The following is a 23,181-nucleotide window of genomic DNA, read 5'->3' on the forward strand; positions in this document are numbered from 1 at the left end:
TCTTTTCCCATCGTCTTAGGCGACCCCTGTGAAACTGTCATTTGACCCCCAAAGGGTCCTGACCTCCAGGTTGAGAACCACTGTCATAATATGATGGTGCTCAACTTTGAAAAAATTGAAGAGGTGACCTATAACAATCTTGGCTTCTCCCCAACTGATCTGAATAGAAATTATATAGCATTGCAAGGTTTTCATTCTTTGGGGAAACAAAGAAATGTGAGAAACTGAAAATGTTCCCAGACAATATTTGGGATATTTTATTTTAGTAAGGACCACTTAATTTGTTCTTTGGCAGATTGCAGCACCTACAAAGAAGCAAAAGGAGAAAGATATGAGAAACATTCCTCTTATCTGACATTCTGCCACAAAAACAGGCATAACTCTTCTACTTCTTTTGCAAAAAATCTCCTGCCAATTTTGTTGTCTCATCTCTTACTTGCAAGAGTGTTCAACCATGCTAAAATTCATCTAGACCAGTGATGGTGAACCTTTTTTTTCTCCGGTTCTAAGAGCGTGGGTGAGCGCTATTACCCATAATTCAATGCCTGGGGAGGGTGAAAACAGTTTCCCCTGCCCCCCAGAGGTCCTCTGGAGGCTGAAACAATCCTGTTTCCCAACTTCTGGTGGGCCCAGTAGGCTCGTGTTTTGCCCTCCCTGGGCTCCAAAGGCTTTTCTGGAGCTGGAGGAGGATAAAATACCCTCTTCCATCCCCCTGGAGGCTCTTTGGAAGCCAAAAAACACCATCCCAGAGACTCTATGCAAGCCAAAAATCAGCTACCAGCACACACATGAATGTTGGAGCTGAATTATGGCAATGGCTCACATGTCAGCAGATATGGCTCCGCGTGCCACCTGTGACACCCGTGCCATAGGTTCACCATCACTGATCTAGAAGGTTCACCTGGGTGTTTCTTCATTTAACTGCATGAAGACATGTGTGCCACTATGAGAGATTAGGACTCCAGCTCTGCTCTCTTTAATGATGGGAGACTCTATTTCAATGACCTGAAGAGCATCAGGTTGGAAAAGTCCGATGTAAATCAATGTCATGGGATGTCACTTCATAGGATGGGTGATGCCCGTTATGCTTTGCTCAGCAGTTAGTTTGTTAATCAAAATGGGATTACTCATTTCAGCACTACATTATTTGCTGCCATTGCTTTGCCCTTAAAAAAAGGGAAAAAAAACTATTGATGAGGTTTGTTCTTAAATGTTTGGTTTTATACTGTCCTCAGGCTGTTATTTGAAAGGCATTATAAAAATTGTTCAATAAACCAGCCAGCCATTCAGCATGTTCACTTTTATGAACTCTGCAGACAACAGGATTAAATCGTTGACTAAGGTTGGCAAATTGCCAGCTAGACAACCAAGTTGCTAGCAAAAACATTCCTGCCCAGCACCTAATAATATTGTCCAGCAAGGTCTCCTCTGCTCCCAAAACCCAGCCTTCCTGAGTACATAAACTTAATCCTGGTGAACCTTGGTGCAAATTAAGTTTTTGAGGTTTTTTTTAAATCAAGCTACGCTTTTTTAAATCAAGCTACGGTTGACCTATCCAGATTCCTAAGAGGTCAGTAAGGGGCGAGTACAAGTGCACTAGAGTGCCTTCTGTCCCCTGTTCTATTGCTCTCCTATATCTCCTATACCTTTCTTCTATTCCTATATCTCTTCTATTCTTTCATTGATATGTTCTATTACTACCGTGTTTCCCCGAAAGTAAGACAGTGTCTTACTTTCTTTTTATCCCCCAAAAGCCCCACTATGTCTTACTTTCGGGGTATGTCTTATATTGGAAAAAAATTGAAAGGGTCGCGTTCCCGAAGGCAGCATCTCCCCAGAGTCCAGAAGGGCAGCCGCGGGACAGGAGCCTCGTGAGCCCTTTTCCAAGTTCAACCTCAGGGCTCCAGGGCAGCCTCCTCAAGGGCGACAGCCGCCCTCGTTCTCCTCCTCTTCCTCCTCCTCCATCACCGCCGCCACGCCGCGCTGCTCACCCAGAGCGAGGGGAGGAGGATCTGAAGAGAGCGCCAATGGAAAGGAAGCGCCCCGACCTCGTCTCGGGCGACAAGGGGTGGAAAGGTGGGGGTCCTTTCAAGGGCTCCGAGAGCCTGTCCCCTGTTATTTCCCTCAAAAGCCCCGTGGAAGCGAAGGCGACCAGCGGTTTCGAGGCTCCCTCACTTATCTCGCACCCCCCCAACACCATCACCACAGTCCCTTCTCTTCCCCTCTTCGAGACGCGGGCAAAGGATGGGTGGGGACTTTCCTACCTCTGGCCGGGCGGCTTCCCTTGCAGGGCCGTTTCTGAGGAGCCCACCGGGTTCATAACGGTGGCAACCCGCGGCCGCCAAGGCAGGGCCCTCGCCCACCTCGACTGCCGCGGAGAGGCTGCGCCGTGACCCCTCGACGCCGCCTCTTTCCTCCCTGCGGCTAACTCGGCTCTGCCGGCAAGTTTCACTGGCTCTTGAGGAGGCGAAAGCGAAGGCAGGAGCAGGTTGCTCGCTGCAGCAAGCCCCGCCGTCTCCGGCCGACAGCTCCCTCTAATGAGCTGAAGCTTAGCAGTCTGGCTTCGTCCCTCCGTCAGCCAAACTCCCTGGCGGGCTGGGCCTCAGCAGGCCGCCTCCCTCACAGCTCCCCTCCCCAGTCCCGGAAGAAGGCAGCGAAAGCGCGCCCTTCTTCCCGCTTAAAAAAGGAAGGCAGCTAGATGAGAGGGAGGCGGCAATACCCCCGTGTTTTCCCGAAAGTAAGACATATGTCTTACTTTCGGGGTACGGCTTATATTAGCCGACCCCCCTGAAACCCCTGATACGTCTTACAATCGGGGGTGTCTTACTATCGGGGAAACAGGGTATATCTTCTTTTCTATTCTTTCTTAGATATATTTTACTATGAGTATCTCCTCTATAACCTTCATCATGTATTTTACTATGTGCATATAGATATACTGTATACCCACTAAGCCCTCTTTGTGTATTGGACAAAATAAATAAATAAATAATAAATAAATAAAGGGGAAAACGTTTTAGAAAAAAAGAACTCCGTGGATTCTGTGATCCTAGCCTTCCTATTCTGAACACTAGATGGCAGACGTCTCTTTTAAATGAAGAAGCATCAGGGACCAGAAAGAAAATTCATTAAATAATAAAGTGGGAATTGAGGCAATTGCAGTATTTTGTGGATACATAAGATGTTTTGACACACTGCCTACACTTTTGATAGTCTTTTTACTTGTTCATTTATAGTCTATTAAATCTTAATGATAAAATTTAGTCTTGATCCAAAAGCTGACGATTTAAATGATTTATTTTATAGGATCCCGAGCAGCTCCAAGAAAAGGTTTTTAATACAAGTCTGCATCAGTGTTTTCTGGCCCAGAGGAAGGGAAAGAGCTCTGGAGCTTGCATTGAGCTTAAGAAACCAGGACACAATTAATTCAAATGCCCCATTGCAATGCTCGATTCATTTACTTTTTGATAATTTTATTGACGATTAGCCCAACTTTGTAGGAGATTAGATTAGATTTATTGGATTTATATGCCGCCCCTCTCCGTAGATTCGGGGCGGCTCACAACAATGGTAAAAAACAATACATAGTAACAAATCTAATATTTAGCAATCTAAATTGCAGTTTTAGGTTAAAAAATCCAAAAGAAACCCCAATATATAAAAAACAAGCACACAGTCGAATCATACACAGAAACTACATGGGCAAGGGGGAGATGTTTCAATTCCCCCATGCCTGATGGCAGAGGTGAGTTTTAAGGAGTTTCCGAAAGGCAAGGAGGGTGGGGGCAATCCTAATCGCTGGGGGGAACTGGTTCCAGAGAGTCGGAGCCACCACAGAGAAGGCTCTTCCCCTGGGTCCCGCCAGACGACATTGTTTAGTCGACGGGACCCAGAGAAAGCCCACTCTGTGGGACCTAACCGGTCGCTGGGATTCATGCGGCAGAAGGCTGTCCCGGAGATATTCTGGTCCGATGCCATGTAGGGCTTTATAGGTCATAACCAACACTTTGAATTGTGACCGGAAACTGATCGGCAACCAGTGCAGACTATGGAGTGTTGGTGTTACATGGGCATACCTAGGGAAGCCCATGATTGCTCTCACAGCTGCATTCTGCACGATCTGAAGTTTCCAAACATTCTTCAAAGGTAGCCCCATGTAGAGAGCATTACAGTAGTCAAGCCTCGAGGTGATGAGGGCATGAGTGACTGTGAGCAGTGAGTCCCGATCCAGATTATCTCAAGACAGGTAACAAATCTAGTCTGATACATATTAACAGGGTTGGGAGGGAGCTTGCAGGTCATCTAGCCCAACCTCCTGCCCAAGCAGCAGATCCTATGTCTCCTCTACCTATTAACAGAGTTTAACAGAGTTGGAAGGGACCTTTCAGGTCATCTAGTCCATCCCCCTGCCCAAAGCAGGAGACCCTACACCTGCCTCTACCTAGGATCGAACTCACAACCTCCTGATTGTGAGGCAAGAACTTCACCTCTAGGCCACAGATGTTCATCTGTTTGCATCAAATAGCTTTGAAGAAACCACTACTCATCCAAACATAATACTGGAGAAGTTCTTAAACAGGATGCAACAAAATTAGTGTTAAATAATTTTATAATCCCTTGATTTTTGCAAAACTGAACACACTGAGCATTTTTTCAAGGAAAGTAGACACTTTAAAACAACTTGTTTTTATTTATTTATTTATTTATTTATTGGATTTGTTTTGTTTGTTTGGGCTAATTGAGATTTTACTTGGTTCTACCTTCCTGATGAATTCTGGGAAATTATTTCTATGACAAAAACTCTTATTATTAAATAGAAAATTGTACTATGCTACCAAATTACAGTTTACAGGTGATGCCCAGGTTACGAATGTTCTCTTAGTGAACATTCAAAGTTATGCCCCAAGTGTTTACAAACAAGTCCTGAAATTACGTATGTTGCAGCACCACAGCAATAGTTCGCTCTTCAACCTTCACCCTGCCTATTCCCCACCCCGGCCGAGTCTTCGAAGGCACTTCACCCCTGGAGACTCTCTTACCTTGCAAAGATCTCCTCTCGTGGTTTCTTTATCTGCTTCATTGCTTCAGGCTTTCGGTGCATTTGCGAAGAACAGTGGTCTAACGTAATGTGAGGTCATGCAAGATCAGTAGCGTGGGTTATCGTGTTACTGGTCTCACGTGATCTCACACTTTAGGCCTCTATTCTCTGCAAACAGAGGCCTTGATGTTTGCAAACATAGACAAGGCTTCGGTACTTCAGGCCTTCCCTCCATTTGCTGTTTTCTTGCCAGGAGATTGAGTCCTTGTAAGCTTTGCCAGCCCTTTGCAAAAAGCACCAGTGGAGCTTGGGAGGAGTGGACGCCTCCCTCCGAATCTCTGTTCCTACCAGCAAAGGCTTTTTGCAAAGGGTTGCCAAAGTCTACAAGGACTTAATGATCAAGTGCATTGCTGACAAGAAAGGAGAACAGGAGGGGCCCACATCCCTCTGGGCCTCCTTTTTCATCGCTGACTCAAACTGACTCAAGCAGTTTGCTGATGAGAAAGGAGGCCCCTTTTTTTCACAGCACAACATAGAAACATAGAAACATAGAAGACTGACGGCAGAAAAAGACCTCATGGTCCATCTAGTCTGCCCTTTTACTATTTCCTGTATTTTATCTTACAATGGATATATGTTTATCCCAGGCATGTTTAAATTCAGTTACTGTGGATTTCCCAACCACGTCTGCTGGAAGTTTGTTCCAAGGATCTACTACTCTTTCAGTAAAATATTTTCTCATGTTGCCTTTGATCTTTCCCCCAACTAACTTCAGATTGTGTCCCCTTGTTCTTGTGTTCACTTTCCTGTTAAAAACACTTCCCTCCTGAACCCTATTTAACCCTTTAACATATTTAAATGTTTCGATCATGTCCCCCCTTTTCCTTCTGTCTTCCAGACTATACAGATTGAGTTCATTCAGTCTTTCCTGATACGTTTTATACTTAAGACCTTCCACCATTCTTGTAGCCCGTCTTTGGACCCGTTCAATTTTGTCAATATCTTTTTGTAGGTGAGGTCTCCAGAACTGAACACAGTATTCCAAATGTGGTCTCACCAGCGCTCTATATAAGGGGATCACAATCTCCCTCTTCCTGCTTGTTATACCTCTAGCTATGCAGCCAAGCATCCTACTTGCCTTTCCTACCGCCCGACCACACTGCTCACCCATTTTGAGACTGTCAGAAATCACTACCCCTAAATCCTTCTCTTCTGAAGTTTTTGCTAACACAGAACTGCCAATGCAATACTCAGATTTAGGATTCCTTTTCCCCAAGTGCATTATTTTACATTTGGAAACATTAAACTGCAGTTTCCATTGCTTTGACCATTTATCTAGTAACGCTAAATCATTTACCATATTACAGACCCCTCCAGGAATATCAACCCTATTGCACACTTTAGAGTCATCAGCAAATAGGCAAACCTTCCCTACCACAAGACTTCTTCAAGCTCTTTGCTGGCAAGAAAAGAAGGAGCAGGCAAAGAAACAGGCTGGAGAGGAGACATATCTTCACAAGGTAAGTCAGCCATTTTTTGTTTTGTTTTTTTAGACTTTTTGTTGCAAATATGAAGAATTATTTTATATATAATCTACTTTGCTTAGATGATTATAGGAAAACTGCTTTTTTGGAACAATTAGCTCAATAGATTTGTAAGACTCAAACAAGATGAGAATTTGATGACCAGCGATTAATGTAAAAGTTATGGTAATGTTTTAATATTAGATGGAGAAAAACTGTATTTTAAGAGGTTTTTGAATATACATAAGATATTATATGTTTCTACAGTCCTTTTGTGAAAGAAAGAGATATAAGAGCCTCCATTGTATGATTACAAAGTAAAAAGAAAAAAATTGTATATGTTTGATAATAAGCTTGATTTTGTGTTGGAAACTATGTATTGTTTTTTACTTCATGTTGGAGAAAAAAATAAAAAAAGTAATGTCGGAAAAAAAAGATAAGTCAGCCTGCAGAGCAGGATGGGAGAGAATGAGGTATCTGGGAGGGAGAATGATGTATCTGTGGGTAGAGGGAGGGTTTGAGTGATCTGGAGCAGGTAGTCTGTCCCATCACTAGCTCCTCCATAGCCTTTCCCATCCTGAAATACCTCATGTGCGTTTAACCAGCCACAAATTTATCTACGGAGAGGGGTGGCATACAAATCTAATAAATAAATAAATAAATAAATAAATAAATAAATAAATAAATAAACAAACAAACAAACAAACAAACAAATAAATAAATAAACAAAATAATAATAATAAATAAATAAATAAATAAATAAAACTGCTGATCAGTTTCCAGTCACAATATAAAGTGTTGGTCATGACCTTTAAAGCCCTACATGGCAATGGACCAGATTACCTCTGGAACCGCCTGCTACCGCACGAATCCCAGCGACCGATAAGGTCCCACAGAGTTGGCCTTCTCTGGGTCCTGTCGACTAAACAATGTCGTTTGGCGGGCCCCAGGGGAAGAGCCTTCTCTGTGGCAGCCCCGGCCCTCTGGAACCAACTCCCCCTGGAGATTAGAACTGCCCCCACCCTCCCTGTCTTTCGTAAACTACTCAAGACTCATTTATACCGCCAGGCATGGGAGAGTTGAGATAGCTCTTCCCCCTAGGCCATTACAAGTTATGCATGGTATGTTTGTGTATATGTTTGGTTTTATAATAGGGGTTTTTAGTTGTTTTTTATTATTGGATTGTACATGTTGTGTTTATTATTGTTGTTAGCCGCCCCGAGTCTGTGGAGAGGGGTGGCATACAAATCCAATAAATTATTACTCTTATTATTAATAATAATTTGATTAGCAAGTGCGTGGGCGAAAGCAGCAAATGATCAAGATTCATAGATTCACTCCTATGAGTCCTCAGGTTACAAATGGAATGGGCAGAGTCCATTTCATTCGCAGCTCAAGGACAACCTGTAATTATGATTAATGGATATAAAATCCATTTCAAAGTGTTGTCTGCAGCTGAGCTGAAGTTGTGGTTAGACATACTGCATAAAAACTCCTTTTCCTCCCTATATTTTGGCATTTATTCAGAAAAGACTATAAAACAGATAAAATATTACCTCAATCGTTGATGGCAAGAAACATTAATTTACCATAGTTTTGTCTGATATTATAAGTTGCAAAGCCTGATTAATTAGATAGATTGCTAACTTGGGCATTCAGAGGATCGCAAAAGGGCCAAAAAAATCATATATTGCAACATTGTGTCTTAGTGTAATATAAGGATGTGTAATATAAGGATGCAAATACAAAAGTCACACAATTTCCATTGAGACACCATGGTATACCTATTGTTTTTGCCCTATTGCAATGTGTCCTAAATGCATATGATTACTAGAGAGCCAATTCAAAGCAACAATACTTCCTGCTATCATTTCGTTAGGTTTCACAATGTTTTCAAAATGCACTTCCTTTATAATAACCAGATAAGCATTACCCTGGTTGTATAATCCCTGGCTATTTTGTCTCAATGCTTCAGAACAGAGAAATAAGCAGCTACAAAGAAACGATGAATAATATGCATGTGAAATTAGTGCAATGCAATATAAACTTAAACTGTCTTCAACAAGGTTTCATTTTACTGTGAAAAATATCACAAATAATTTTAAAAGATAAGTAAGATCAGGCCTGACTAATAGCTCTATATGAGGCCATCATATGTATGGCGTGCATGTATATGATATGACTGTCTTTTTTTAATATAACAAATAGGTTTTTTATTATGGGGTTTTAGATAATGTTTGACTTTTTATTGCTTTGTATCTATTTATATTGTATTAACATTATTATTGCAAACCGCCCCGAGTCCTTCAAGATTGGGCAGCATAGAAGTCGAATGAATGAATGAATGAATGAATGAATGAATGAATGAATGAATGAATGAATAAATAAATAAATAAATAAATAAATAGAGGATTCAGGAAAGCTTCCCTACAGCCCTGGAGTACAAAAACTACCCAACGGGAAAACTGGAAGTTTGAAAAACAGATTTCCAGTTTGCCCATTGTGCTTTTTCTTTTTGCTCTCTGGAGGCTTCCTGAAGCCACAGAGTGTGAAAAGCAGCACCATGGGCAACCCGGAAATTCGGAAAACGGACTTCCAGTTTGCCTGTTGTGCTGTTTTTTGCACTCTGGGGCTTCAGGAAGCTTCCTTGAAAACTCCAGTGCGAAAAACAGCACAATGGGCAAACTGGAAGTCTGTTTTTCCAAACTTCCAGTTTGCCCATTTTTTCACCGTTCCAGACTTCAGTGAGGCCTGCGCACCTGTGCAGGGATGGGGGGGTTGTGGGCAGGGGCAGCATGGAGGTGTGCATGCATGGGGGGAAGGAATGGGTGTGGGGATGTGCACAAGTACTAGTGTGCACACATGTGTGTGCACGTGCACATTCACATACACACACTTTTGGCATGCAAACGAAAAAAAGGTTTGCCATTAATGTTCTAGGCTATTGTATGGACCGGGACGTCAAAAAGCATCCCAAAAGAAAGCATCTAATGACATTTGTGTTGTTGTTAAAAAGGCAGCAAGGATTGTCTGTGTCACCTTCAGGAGCTGGGTTCAGCTTGAGGGAATCTTTACTTTTTTGCCTGACACAACACAGGAATCCAACTTGCAACCATTCATTTAACATCCAAAGTTACAATATTGAAAAAAAAAGGTTTATGACTAGTGACAGTCACAGCAATAGTCACTATTGATTGTCACAGCATTCCTATGTTGACATGATCAAAATTTTCCCCCTTGACATCTGGCATATAATTACAACAATTGCAGCTTCCTGGAGTCACAAGGTCACCATTTGCAACTTTCCAGCAGGCTTCCAACAAGCAAAATCAAAGGCGGAAGCTGGATTCACTTAATGACCACTTATGGTACATATGGTTCATTTAACCATGAAGTGATTTGCTTAGCAACCAAAAAAGGTTGTAAAATGGTTGATTCACTTAACAAATGCCTTGTTTAGCAATGGAAATTCTGATACTAATTATGGTCATCAGTGTTGATGAAGCTTTTTGTCGCTAAATGCCGAAACATAAGCATTCACATGCATGCGCAGGAATGCCAGAAACTGGTTCCTTGTTGCACATGCGCATGTCAGAAAGCTTAGCTTCCCATTTATGGCATGCGCATGTGTGCCAATCACCTGGTTTTCCAGTTTTTGATGTGCATGCATGTGCCCCCATGCGCTCCAAGGAGCTGCTCTTCTGGTTTCTCGGGCTCCAACCCACACAAAAAACAGCTGGAAGAGCAATGGGTGACAGCCGTTTTGCCTGTAAAGATGGCTCTGTGTGCCATTTCTGGCACGTGTGCCATAGATTCACCATCACAGATCTATATTGAGAGTCATTCACTTTTTCTAACCTAATATCCTTTTAGGTGTTTTTGGACCTCGGGTCCTGGAATGAGTAAACCATAGTATTAGGATAATAGTTTGTTCTCGTTGTTCTATTCAGTATTATCCTAATACTATGGTTTACTCATTCCAGGACCCGAGAACAATTCGCTTAATAAATGAAATGAATTGTATATATTTGAACAGATACAAATCTGGTATAAAACTTTTCCTTTTCTTCCAATAGTCGTAAGAGATATTAGATATTTAAATATGGAATATATCTTTCATTTTCATAATCTCTATACCATGATTTATTCAACATTTGCTTTTACCTATTCATACTACCAATCTTGATGTAAGGTAATGAGCTGCTGAATTTAAAATCTAGTTCATATTCTTAACACAGCTCCACTGCGCACTCGTCCACATTTTTCTTCCTTTCTTTCTCCTCTTCTTCTCCTTTGTTTCTTTCTTACCTTCTTTCTTTCCTTTATTTGTAAGTTTATATGTTTATTGATTGTTGTGTTTTTATATTTTGGCCTATCGTTTAAACACACGACTATTGCCTATGTATTGTGCTAGGTCTCAATTGTCAATTGTCATTAATGTTTTTTATGTATTTATTGTATATTTGTAAATAAAATTTATAATAAAAAAAAGGAGAATAGTTTGTAAGGGGGGGAGAAGTGTGATGTACAAATCGATGGGGAGACCACACTTTGAGTACTGTGTACAGTTCTGGTCACTTCACCTCAAGAAGGATATAATGGAACTGGAAAAAGTGCCAAAAAGGGCAACAAGTATGATGAAAAAAATGGAGCACCTCCCTTATGAAACCAGGTTGCAACGCCTTGGTCTCTTCAGCCTTGAAAGATGGCATTTAAGGGGTGACTTGATCGAAGCATATAAAATCATGCATGGGATAGAAAAGGTGGATAGAGAAAAATTATTTTCTCTGTCACACAATACTAGGATGAGGGGACACTCCCTAAAGCTCATAGGTAAGAAAGCAAGGACAAATAAAGGGAAATATTTCTTCACCCAGAGGGTCGTTGATTTATGGAATTCACTTCCAAAAGAGGTTGTGACAGCTGTTAGCCTTGATAGCTTCAAGGCAGGATTAGAAAGATTCATGGATGCCAAGTGCATCGGTGGTTATTGAAACATATGTCCATGTGCTGCCTGGTTGATCGCTCTGACTGTCAGGAAGTTCTTCCTTATCTCCAGGTTGAATCTCTCCTTGGTCAGCTTCCAACCGTTGTTCCTCATCCGGCCCTCTGGTGCCCTGGAAAATAGTGTGATCCCCTCCTCTCCGTGGCAACCCCTTAAGTATCTATATACATCTATTATGTCCCCTCTAGTCCTTTTTGTTTACTAGACCATCCATGCCCAGTTCCAGCAACCTCTCCTCATATGGCCTGGTCTCTAATCCCCTTATCATTTTAGTTGCTCTTTTCTGCACCCCTTCCAGAGTCTCTATATTTCTTTTGAAGTGTGGTGACCAGAACTGGATGCAATACTCCAGGTGCGGTCTGACCAGGACCTTGTGGAGTGGTATTATTACCTCTTGGAGTGTATCCCCTATTCATGCATCTTAGGATTGTGTTGGCTTTTTTAGCCACTGCTGCACATTGCTGGCCCATGTTTAGCTGGTTATCTACCAAGACTACAAGATCCCTTTTGCAGTCACTTATAGTGAGTGTGGTTTTGCCCAGTTTGTATGTATGTTTTTGGGCTTTTTTGCCTAGGTGCAGGATTTTATTTTTCTCTTCATTGAACTTCATTTTGTTCATTTTGGCCCACTGTACAAGTCTGTCTAGATCTTGCTGTATCCTGAGCCTACCCTCTGGGGTGTTGGCCACTCCAGCCAGCTTGGTGTCATCTGCAAATTTAATTAATTCACCCTTTATTCCCTCGTCTAGGTCATTGATAAATATGTTAAAGAGTACTGGGCCTAGAACTGATCCCTGTGGTACCCCGCTGCCTACCTTATTCCATGTGGACTTAGTCCCATTAAGGGCTACTCGCTGGGTGTGATTGGTCAGCCAGTTTTCAATCCATCTTGTTGTGTTACTGTCGATCCCACTCTTCTTTACTTTGGAGAGTAGGAGGTTGTGGTCCACCTTGACAAATGCTTTTCTAAAGTCTAGGTATATTATGTCCACTGCGTTTCTCTGGTCAATTGATTTGGTCACAGTGTCAAAGAATAAAATGAGGTTGGTTTGGCATGATATGTTCTTATGATCTTATGTCTATGTGTGTACAATTCCCAATATATAAAATATATTTCTATTTCAAATAGAATACAGTGATCCCTCGGTTAGCGCGGGGGTTACGTTCCAAGACCTCCCGCGCTAACCGATTTCCGCGTTATATTGGATGCGGAAGTAAAACCACCATCTGCGCATGTGCGCCATTTTTTTCATGGCCGCACATGCGCAGATGGTGGAGTTTGCGTGTGGGCGGCGGGGAAGACCAAGGGAAGATTCCTTCAGCCGCCCAACAGCTGATCTGCTCCGCAGCGCGGAAGCAGCGAGGAGCCGAAGATGGGTAAAGGCAAAGGGGAAACCCCATCTTCGGCTCCTCGCTGCCGCCGCGCTGCGGAGCGGATCAGGTGTTGGGCGGCTGAAGGAACCTTCCCTTGGTCTTCTCGCTTGCCGCTTGCCAGTCCACACACGCCCCCCTGGATGAGCCGGCCACAGGGGCGAGGGGTGGGGATGAAGGGGCAGGACTTCCCGGGCGGAAGGCATGCTCGGCTCTGCCGCTCCAGCCCGTTTCGGCCGAGCCTCCCCGGCCAAGCAGCCAGGGAAGTCGAGCCAGGCGTGGCGGCGGCAGCGCTGCTTCTCCGGTCGCCCGGTCCTCTCCTGCCTCCTGCGCCGATGTTCCCCGCTGCGACGGAAGGCAGTCACTTGGCTAGGGAGGCTCGGCCGAAAGCGGCTGGAGCGGCAGAGCCGAGCACGCCTTCCGCCCGGGAAGTCCTGCCCCTTCATCCCCACCCCTCGCCCCTGTGGTCGGCGGGGATGAAAGGGCAGGACTCCCTGGGTGGAAGGAGTGCTCGGCTCTGCCGCTCCAGCCGCTTTCGGCCGAGCCTCCCTAGCCAAGCGACTGCCTTCCGTCGCAGCGGGGAACATCGGCGCAGGAGGCAGGAGAGGACCGGGCGACCGGAGAAGCAGCGCTGCCGCCGCCACGCCTGGCTCGACTTCCCTGGCTGCTTGGCCGGGGAGGCTCGGCCGAAACGGGCTGGAGCGGCAGAGCCGAGCACGCCTTCCACCCAGGGAGTCCTGCCCTTTCATCCCCGCCGACCACAGGGGCGAGGGGTGGGGATGAAGGGGCAGGACTTCCCGGGCCGAAGGCGTGCTCGGCTCTGCCGCTCCAGCCCGTTTCGGCCGAGCCTCCCCGGCCAAGCAGCCAGGGAAGTCGAGCCAGGCGTGGCGGCGGCAGCGCTGCTTCTCCGGTCGCCCGGTCCTCTCCTGCCTCCTGCGCCGATGTTCCCCGCTGCGACGGAAGGCAGTCGCTTGGCTAGGGAGGCTCGGCCGAAAGCGGCTGGAGCGGCAGAGCCGAGCACGCCTTCCGCTCGGGAAGTCCTGCCCCTTCATCCCCACCCCTCGCCCCTGTGGTCGGCGGGGATGAAAGGGCAGGACTCCCTGGGTGGAAGGCGTGCTCGGCTCTGCCGCTCCAGCCGCTTTCGGCCGAGCCTCCCTAGCCAAGCGACTGCCTTCCGTCGCAGCGGGGAACATCGGCGCAGGAGGCAGGAGAGGACCGGGCGACCGGAGAAGCAGCGCTGCCGCCGCCACGCCTGGCTCGACTTCCCTGGCTGCTTGGCCGGGGAGGCTCGGCCGAAACGGGCTGGAGCGGCAGAGCCGAGCACGCCTTCCACCCAGGGAGTCCTGCCCTTTCATCCCCGCCGACCACAGGGGCGAGGGGTGGGGATGAAGGGGCAGGACTTCCCGGGCGGAAGGCGTGCTCGGCTCTGCCGCTCCAGCCCCTTTCGGCCGAGCCTCCCCGGCCAAGCGGCAGCCTTCCACCGGGAGGCTCAGCATTCAGTCAGTCGTAGCGCTGGCTGTCAACTTTTCTTTTTAGCACTGGGGAGGCAAGTCAGCTCCTGCCCAGTTTTAAAAAGAAAAGTTGACAGCCAGCGATTGTTCCGCTGCCGCCAGCATGGCCTGGCTGGCAGCGGAAGATGTAACGGAGCCCACGGGGGATTCGCCTTCCTCCACCCGCAGCCGAGACTGATTGTGGGCTCCTTCGCAACCTCGGAGAGCTTCCGGGGCATGAAAGCTCACGAAAACCAGGAAGCTCTCCGAGGTTGCGAAGGAGCCCACGATCAGTCGGCTGCCGGCGGGAGGAAAGCGAATGCCACAGGGCTGGGCTCGGCTCCCCCCTCGGCTCCCCCCCTTACCAGCCCCGCCGCGGAAGGCTCCATTCTGTTCCCTGCCGGCCCAATTGAGCGGCCGGCGGTCTCCATTCAGGGAACAGAATAAAAAAAATATATTTTTTAATATTTTATTTTTTTAAATAATATTTTTTGAAAAACCGCGTTGCAGCGTTTCGCGCTAATCGAGAACGCGCAAGTCGAGGGACCACTGTAATACCTATTTACACATAGGCATTTGAAGCAACAGAAAAAAGAGTGGCATTTGGTTTCATGTTTAGTATCTTATCTCTGAACATAAGATCATGGATAATTGTCTTAATGCATGGATAATTGGATAACTGTCTTAATTAATGCAAGCAATGTGCAAAGGTATATGTAAGAATCTTGCTTTTATAATTTTTGTTAAGGATGAAACAAGAAAACCAAGCATATGTCTCTTGATTATTTTCTAGTTTTGTTCATGTGAAAATTTTATGTTATAAAGAAATATACAAGCAATATTTGTAATACATTTCCTACAAAATGGCAAAAGGTATATATCCTAATAAATGGTGGGTTATTAAAATGCTGCTTCATTCTTTACTAAACTAAGCCAGCATCGTCCATCCATAACATGGAAGTATTAATAGATTTATGGATGTCTCAAGTTTGGCAAAACTACAGGTCGTCCTTGACTTAAGACCACAATTGAGCCCCAAAATTCCAGTTGCTAAGTGAGACAATTGTTAAGCACATTTTGCCCCATTTTACGACGCTTCTTGACAAAGTTGTTAGATGAATTACTGTGGTTGTTAAATTAGTAACACAGATGTTAAGTGAATCTGTTTTTCTCATTGACTTTGCTTATCAAAAGTTTGCCAATGGTGATCAGATGTCCCCAAGACACTGGGCAATCATCATAAGTATGAGTCAGTTCCCAAGCATCTCAATGTTGATAACGTGATCATAAGGATGTTTACAAGGATCCTAAGTGTGAAAGAAAGTAAAGCTGCTTTTTTCAATGCCATTGTATCTTTGAACTATTATTAAGTGAACTTTTGTAAGTCTAGGACAGTGATGGCGAACCTATGGCATGGGTGCCACAGGTGGCACACAGAGCCATATCTGCTGCACACGAGCTGTTGCTCTAGCTCAGCTCCAACGTGCATGTATGTGCTGGCCAGCTGATTTTTGGCTCACACAGAAGCTCTGGGAGGGCGTTATTGGCTTCCAGAGAGCCTCCAGGAGGATGGGGGAGGGTGTTTTTACCCTCCTCTGGCTCCAGGGAAGCCTTTGGAGTCTGCGACAAGTGAAATACAAGCCTACTGGGTCCACCAGAAGTTGGGAAACAGTCCGTTTTCAGCCTCCAGAGGGTCTCCGGGGGGGAGCTGTTTTCACCCTCCCCAGGCATTGAATTATGGGTGCGGGCACTTACACATGCACAATAGCATGTGTGCATGCTCTTTCAGCACCTGAGGGAGAAAAGGTTTGTCCTCACTGATCTAGGACTACCTGTGTCTATTTTTTTTAAAGAAAACGAACACAGAAGATAAAATATTTAAATTAAAATGGAACGCAGTACTGTTATCTTTTAAAAAAGCACTTTCTGGCTGAGCTCCAGGGAACGTAATTCATGTAGTGACATTTTGCCACAGATTCCACTTATCTGGCTAAGCCATCCAACTCTGTCACATTTGAGAAAGCCACGTCTCTCTGCAGAAGCCAAACTTCAGATGATTCTAGCAGTCTTACCTGAGTGACACTGTGCTCTGCTAAAGAGCTGTCATCCACCTAAAATAGGAAAAGAGATTCGGATAGTTAAGGAAGATAAAGATTAGCCAGGAGAGAGATAAATAGAATGCTGATAGCTAAGTCAAGAAATCCATAAAAATAAATAAGTCTTATTTAAAAAGGAGAGCGTCTTGGCTAAATGGATTTGAGGGGGAGAAAAGACACAAAGCCAATATATATTGACAATTCAGCAAACAAATAATGAATTTGAGAAGCAAATTGCTAATGACGCAAAGACAAAGAGATGGTTCTTGATTTAGTCATAGAATTTTTTTCCATTTAGAGTTAGTCATACTTAGAGTATATCCATTAAAATCAATGACTTCTGAATTATTAATGATTAACTTATATCCTACTGAGTCCAATGAGTCTAGTCTAAATATGCCTAAATCTGAGCCAATGTCATAAAATTGTCTTGCAGTATGCAATATAATATCCAACTAGATAGCAATGTCTAGTCAACTTTTTTAAAAAAAAGCTAAGCAGGGGATGATATCTGATTAATACTTGTATGGAAATCCATCAAAAAATGCCACCAGGAAAGATTCAAGTGTGTCTGCCTTCATGGAATATTATTGTTTGTGGGAATGTGACTCAGAGACCTCCAAGTTTTATTTATTTATTTTATTTATTTATTTTTTAGATTTGTATGCCTACCCTCTTCAAAGACTCAGGGCGGCTCACAACAGTAATAAAAACAATATAGCAGTAGAACAAATCTAATATTAAAAAACATATAAAACCCTATCATTATTTTTAAAAAAACCAAACAGCACATTCATACCAAACATAAAACAAAGTATATTTTAAAAAGCCTGGGGGAAAGGTGTCTCAACTCCCCCATGCCTGGTGGTATAAGTGAGTCTTGAGTAGTTTACAAAAGACAGGGAGGGTGGGGGCAGTTCTAATCTCCAGGGGGAGTTGATTCCAGAGGGCTGGGGCCGCCACAGAGAAGGCTCTTCCCCTGGGGCCCGCCAAACGACATTGTTTAGTCGACGGGACCTGGAGAAGGCCAACTCTGTGGGACCTTATCGGTCGCAGGGATTCGTGTGGTAGCAGGCAGTTCCGGAGGTAATCTGATCCATTGCCATGTAGGGCTTTAAAGGTCATGACCAACACTTTGAATTGTGACCAAAAACTGATCGGCAGCTAATGCAAGCCATGGAGTGTTGAAGAAATGTGGGTGAATCTTGGAAGCCCCACGATGGCTCTTGCAGCTGCGTTCTGCATGATCTGAAGTTTCCAAACACTTTTCAGAGGTAGCCCCATGTAGAGAGCATTGCAGTAATCGAACCTCGAGGTGATGAGGGCATGAGTGACTGTAAGCAATGACTCCCTATCCAAATAGGGCCGCAACTGGTGCACCAGGCGAACCTGGGCAAATGCCCTCCTCGCCACAGCCAAAAGATGATGTTCCAAAGTCAGCTGTGGATCGAGGAGGATGCCCAAGTTGCGAACCCTCTCTGAGGGGGTCAGTAGTTCCCCCCCCCCAGGGTAATGGACGGACAGATGGAATTGTCCTTGGGTGGCAAGACCCACAGCCACTCCGTCTTGTCTGGGTTGAGTTTGAGTTTTCAGAGACAGAAATTCTGTTCAGAAGGGGAATATCCACCATCAGAAAACTCTTTTGACTCATCCACGGCTGCTAAATCACGTTCATCCTAATTCAATATCAGAGGGAATTGAAATTAAGCATGCTAGGAAAGAAACCACAGCTTCTCTGGATTTAATGTTTTCCAGACCCAGGCGAGAGATTTGTAAGATACAATGATGGCCTATGGGATTTCTCATATGAGAACAAAAAAACTCTATATCTATTGTTTCTTGCTGAAGCCACATTAGCAAGCACGCAAATGTATAAGAGATTCAAATAACAAGAGCCTCTGGAGTAAATTCTAAGAAGTTATGCTCATATATGAGATGAAATAAAGATTGTGAAATGCTATGGACAAAGGCTATAAAGGTGGATATCTTAAGCAACGATCAATTAAATCAGATGGAAAATAAATATAACTTATACTAATTGACAATTTGCAAATTAATTATATGGGGAAAGATTATCCTGACAAATATTTTAAAAATTCTCAGATGGAACAGTTGTGTCATCTACAAATAATATGCAAAATTAAAGTCAAATCTCCTTCAAATCAAGTTTGACTCCTGATGATTTCCTATGCACCCTTAGCAATTAGAAGAAATGGTTTATTGCATTTTTTACAAATTTCCCATTTAATTTTCAAGATCAAAAGTGAGCCAATATTGCCATAGTAATAATGAAATCACCCTTGGAAAAAGTTTCAACTTACCAGAAGGAAAAATGAAACATGCTAAACTGAATATCCTACAAATAAATGAATATATGTAATCCAGAATGGATAATTTTAAATCAGATGATAAATCAGATGATTACATGATACATGTTATATTTTATCAAGGTTAGAATAAAATATGTTTGTTATTTCTGGAAAGCTTTTATGGATTTTCTGTTAATACAGAATTGTTTATAGGTAGTGTTGGGCGAACCAAACTTGCATAGTTCGGGTTCGTACCTATTTGAGTTTGGCTTTCGTGCCAAACACCATGAACCGCTGCCGCCCGGCTGTCATCTGCTGAGGAGGAGGAGCCGGGCGCTGGTGGCGGCAAAGGAAGGTGAACACCGGGGAGCTGTCAGCCGGTCGGGAGGCACAAAAGGAGGCGAGGAATCCCACAATGGGATTCCGGGGGTGGAGCTATGATGACACAGAGACTTCTTCCTAGTGCATGGCTTTATTTCGGCTGGCCAGGAAGAAGTCTCTGTGTCGTCAAAGCTCTGCCCCCAGAATCCCATCGTGGGATTCCTCACCTCCTTTTGCTTGCAGCGCTGCTGCGGTTTCCTTTTCCATAAAAATATAGGTAGGATAGGGAATAGAAAAATAAATGTTTGTAACATTAGAATGGTGAAGACTCATTAAATTTGTTTATACTTGTGATAAAGATTGAAAGTCTATTCTTTATGGGGTATATATTACATTATTCAGATCATGATACATATTGTAATAAGAATGTACAACAACAGAAGGAAAGAATAAGGAAAGAAAATCAACCATGATGGTCAACAAATAGAGAAAATAGGCATTGACTGCTTACTTGAACGCCTTTTCTCATACGCTGAGCGGGTACAGCAGTCACGTGGGGTTGCTCGCTGTCCAATCTACATAGGACCGAGCCTTGTCTTTTAAAAGTTTGCTGGATTTGCCCCTTCTCCAGAATTAGCAAATCCATAGACTTAGGCTCGAAAAGTGGTGGCTCAAATGGTGCTCTACTCTCGTCATTAAGAAAAAGGTTAGAAAGGTACAACCATAGTCAGAAAAAAACATAGGGAGGGAAGTGACTGCTGTAATAATAAATTGTCATTGGCATAGAAAGTCGTGTGACACCCTAAGACCAGTCTTACCATACATAAAATCAGAATAGGTAAATTTAAAAATAGAATAAAAATAGAATAAAAAAATAGAATAAAATGTCCCACCACTACAAATTCCCCACCCTAAACCACTGACCCATCTACATGACAAACCGAGTAATATTGTCCAACAGTTCACTGATGATGACCCTTTAGTTTGTTGTTAAGTGCAAGTATAGCTCTGGGATAAAAACTATTCAGGAAATGTGTGGTCCGAGTTCTAGTTGTTCTGTATCTTCTGCAAGAAGGCAACAATTCAAAAAGATTGTAAGCAGCATGAGAAGAGTCTTTGGGAATGTTATGCACCTTCCTAGAACAACGAGATGTGAAGATGTCATCCAGGGCGGGTAGTTGGAGCCCAATGATGTTCCAGGAAGTTTTAATAGTTCTCTGTAGAGCTTGTACCCACTCAGCGTACAAGAAGAAGTGTTCAGGTAAGCAATCAACGCCTATTCTCTGTACTGAAAGAGCGGGTCCAGCAGTCACGTGGGACATACCCAATAGATGTGTCCCTAGGGAGGGATTAGTTGGCTATCATGAGAGATAATGGGTTGGAGGACTCTTCTGCCGAAGGCAGCATCCACTAAAGTGTAAGAGTCAATTTTATAATGCCTTATAAAGGAGTTAGGTGAGGCCCAAGTGGCCGCCTTGCAGACTTCTTCCAAAGGGGCTTGAGTTGCCCAAGCTGCTAATGTGGCTGCACTTCTTGTAGAATGTGCCGTGATTCCTCTTGGTACATTGAGGGAGGCTGACTTGTAAGCTTTTGAGATTGCCCCTCGAATCCAACGGCCTAATACGGTTGACAACACCTTGGCCCCCAGGGATCTGGGGTGTTAGGCTACGAATAAGGCTTCTGACCTACAGAAGGTCCTGGTTCATTGGATATAGATCCGCAGAGTTCTAGTGAGATCTAATGTGTGCCATCTGATGGAGAGATGATGGTTGGAGCAGAAAGAAGGCAATACAGTGTCCTGGGATCTGTGGAACATGGAACTAACCTTTGGCAGAAAGGTGAGGTCCAAACGGAGGACTACTTTGTCCACATGAAACTGGCACAGGTCTTGTCAGATGGAAAGAGCTGCCAGTTCGGAGATGCGTCTGGTCGAGGAAAGCTACCTTGTAAGATAGGTGCCTGAAGGAAATTGACATTAACGGTTCATATGGAGCTTGAGTAAGGGAATGCAGAACTCAAGGTAGGTCCCAGGACAGATAACTGTGGACAGTGGGAGGCCTGAGGTTTGAGATGCCTCTTAACAACTCTTGTATTTCAGGGAAAGTATGTAGTGGTTGTCTGCGGGGTCCTGCCAGGACCAAGGATAAGGTTGCCAGATGATGCCAAATGGTGTTGGCTGAAAGACCTTGATGAAAACCTCTCATGAGGAAGGACATGATCCTGTGAATGGGACTGCACAAGGGGGAGAGATCTTCCTGCCTACACCACTGGTGAAATTTTGATCAGGTATGGTCGTAGATACTGTTGGTAGATATTCTTCTAGATTTTAGGATCACTTCTATGAAGATCTAGGTCATGCCGGATAATAGCCAAGCAGTGAGGTGGAACCACTCCGGTTCTGGATGGTAAGAGACCCCCTGCTGCAACATATCCTCCGAAACGGGGAGTCACCAGGGGGCCTGGACGGAAAGCCGCTGCAGGTCTGTGAACCAGGGACGTCAAGGCCAGTGAGGGGCTATCACTATCACCTGGGCCTCCTCGAGGATGACATTGTGGATTATGTCTGGTAGAATTGGTATTGGGGGAAATGCGTACAGCAGACCCCGAGGCCAAGGAGTTCTGAGTGCGTTTGATGCCTCCGCTCCCGGGGACAGGAACCTGGAATAGAACTGAGGGAGTTGAGCATTGGTTGCAGTCACAAACAGGTCTAGTGACGCATGACTGAATTTGAGGCAGATCTGGTGGAATAAGTTCAGATGGAGACTCCACTCTCCTGGGTCCAGAGTCGACCAGGAGAGCCAGTCCACCTGAATGTTGAGGACTCCCGAGAGGTGGTCGGCAGATAAGGACTGCAGATGTCTCTCTGCCCAGAGACCCAGTTTCAGTGCTTCCTGCATCAGGGCCTTGAATCGGTGGCCTCTTTGTCTGCAGATATGGCTCTTTGTGACCATATTGTCCGTTAGGACCAGGACATGTTGATTGTTGATGTGTGGTTTGAACTTCTTAAGGGCTAATGACACTGCTCTCAGTTCTAGCCAATTGACTGGTCTGGATGACTCCTCCGCTGACCACGTGCATTGGGCTATCAGGCCCGATGCGTGGGCTCCCCAGCCCACCAGACTGGCATCTATGGTAATGGTAAACTGGTCTGGAATCCTGAAAAGGGATCCTTTGTCCAGGGCAGAGGAGGTCCACCATGAGAGGGACCTCAAGACATTGGGAGGAACAGAAATGGAGCATGCTGAATTGCTGGTTCCCGATCTCTGGAATGGCAACAGAAGCCATTGGAGCTCCCTGACGTGGAGACGAGCCCATGGAATAATGCTGCTTTTGCCTCATGCCCGCCTGCCAGGGGCGGAGCAATAGATGTCTTCTGGCTACTATTGAGGCAGCCAATCTTGAAGATTGTAGGGTGACATCTGCCACATACTGGGCCACTACAAACACTTTGTTGAAGTCCTGTTCCCCTCGTAGATCGTCAGGGGGAATGTGCTGTTGAAGCTGCTGAAACCATAGAAGTATGCCTCTGGTGAAAAAGGATATTGCTGCTGCGCATTTGATAGCCCAGGTGTCAGCGAAGAAGCATTTCTTGAGTATTTGCTCCAGGCGCTTGTCCTCAGGCTTTAACAGGTCCTCTGCCTCGCAAGGCATGGCTGCTGCAGAATGGAGAGTTTTCACCGGTTCATCTGCTCTGGGAAATAAAAGAAGATCCTCATAAGATGGACAGACTTTGTATAATTTCTTGTCTTTGGAAGTGAGGTTAGATCCCAAGGCTGGGTGTCCCACTGCTTCAACAGAGCATCCTTAAAAAACTTAGGCATGGGGATGACCTCAGTGTCCTCTTGCTCCTGCATGAAAAATGGAAGATTTCCCTCTTGGGGAGCTGTAGAAGATGCAGCAAGTTTGTTCTGATCAGCAAGGCTACAGAACTACAGAACTAAAGGAACAAGGTCTGAGCCAAAAATTCCCAAGAGGATAAGGCCCAAGCTCCTAGGCCCAGGAACATCTGCAGCTCAAAGACAATCTGG

General features: G+C 44.7%; 1 protein-coding gene across 3 annotated transcripts in view; it reads right to left on the reverse strand.

Moving 5' to 3' along the window:
• Positions 1-228: 228 nt before the first annotated feature.
• Positions 229-23,181, reverse strand: part of COPZ2 (COPI coat complex subunit zeta 2) — a 46,374-nt gene continuing 23,421 nt past the window's right edge. For 2 of the 3 annotated variants that reach the window (XR_011556900.1, XM_070728918.1), the window contains 2 exons: positions 16,500-16,538; positions 229-305 (listed from right to left, as the gene is read on the reverse strand). Coding sequence is in view for 2 of the 3 variants with exons in the window: in XM_070728918.1 (XP_070585019.1) it covers positions 258-305; positions 16,500-16,538 (87 nt within the window). In the remaining variant the exon portion in view is untranslated. The remainder of the gene's footprint in view (positions 306-16,499; positions 16,539-23,181) is intronic. The other variant, XM_070728919.1, reaches the window with a different exon arrangement.

Source organism: Erythrolamprus reginae, chromosome Z (assembly GCF_031021105.1).
Source record: "Erythrolamprus reginae isolate rEryReg1 chromosome Z, rEryReg1.hap1, whole genome shotgun sequence".
NCBI classification, from domain to species: Eukaryota; Metazoa; Chordata; class Lepidosauria; order Squamata; family Dipsadidae; genus Erythrolamprus; species Erythrolamprus reginae.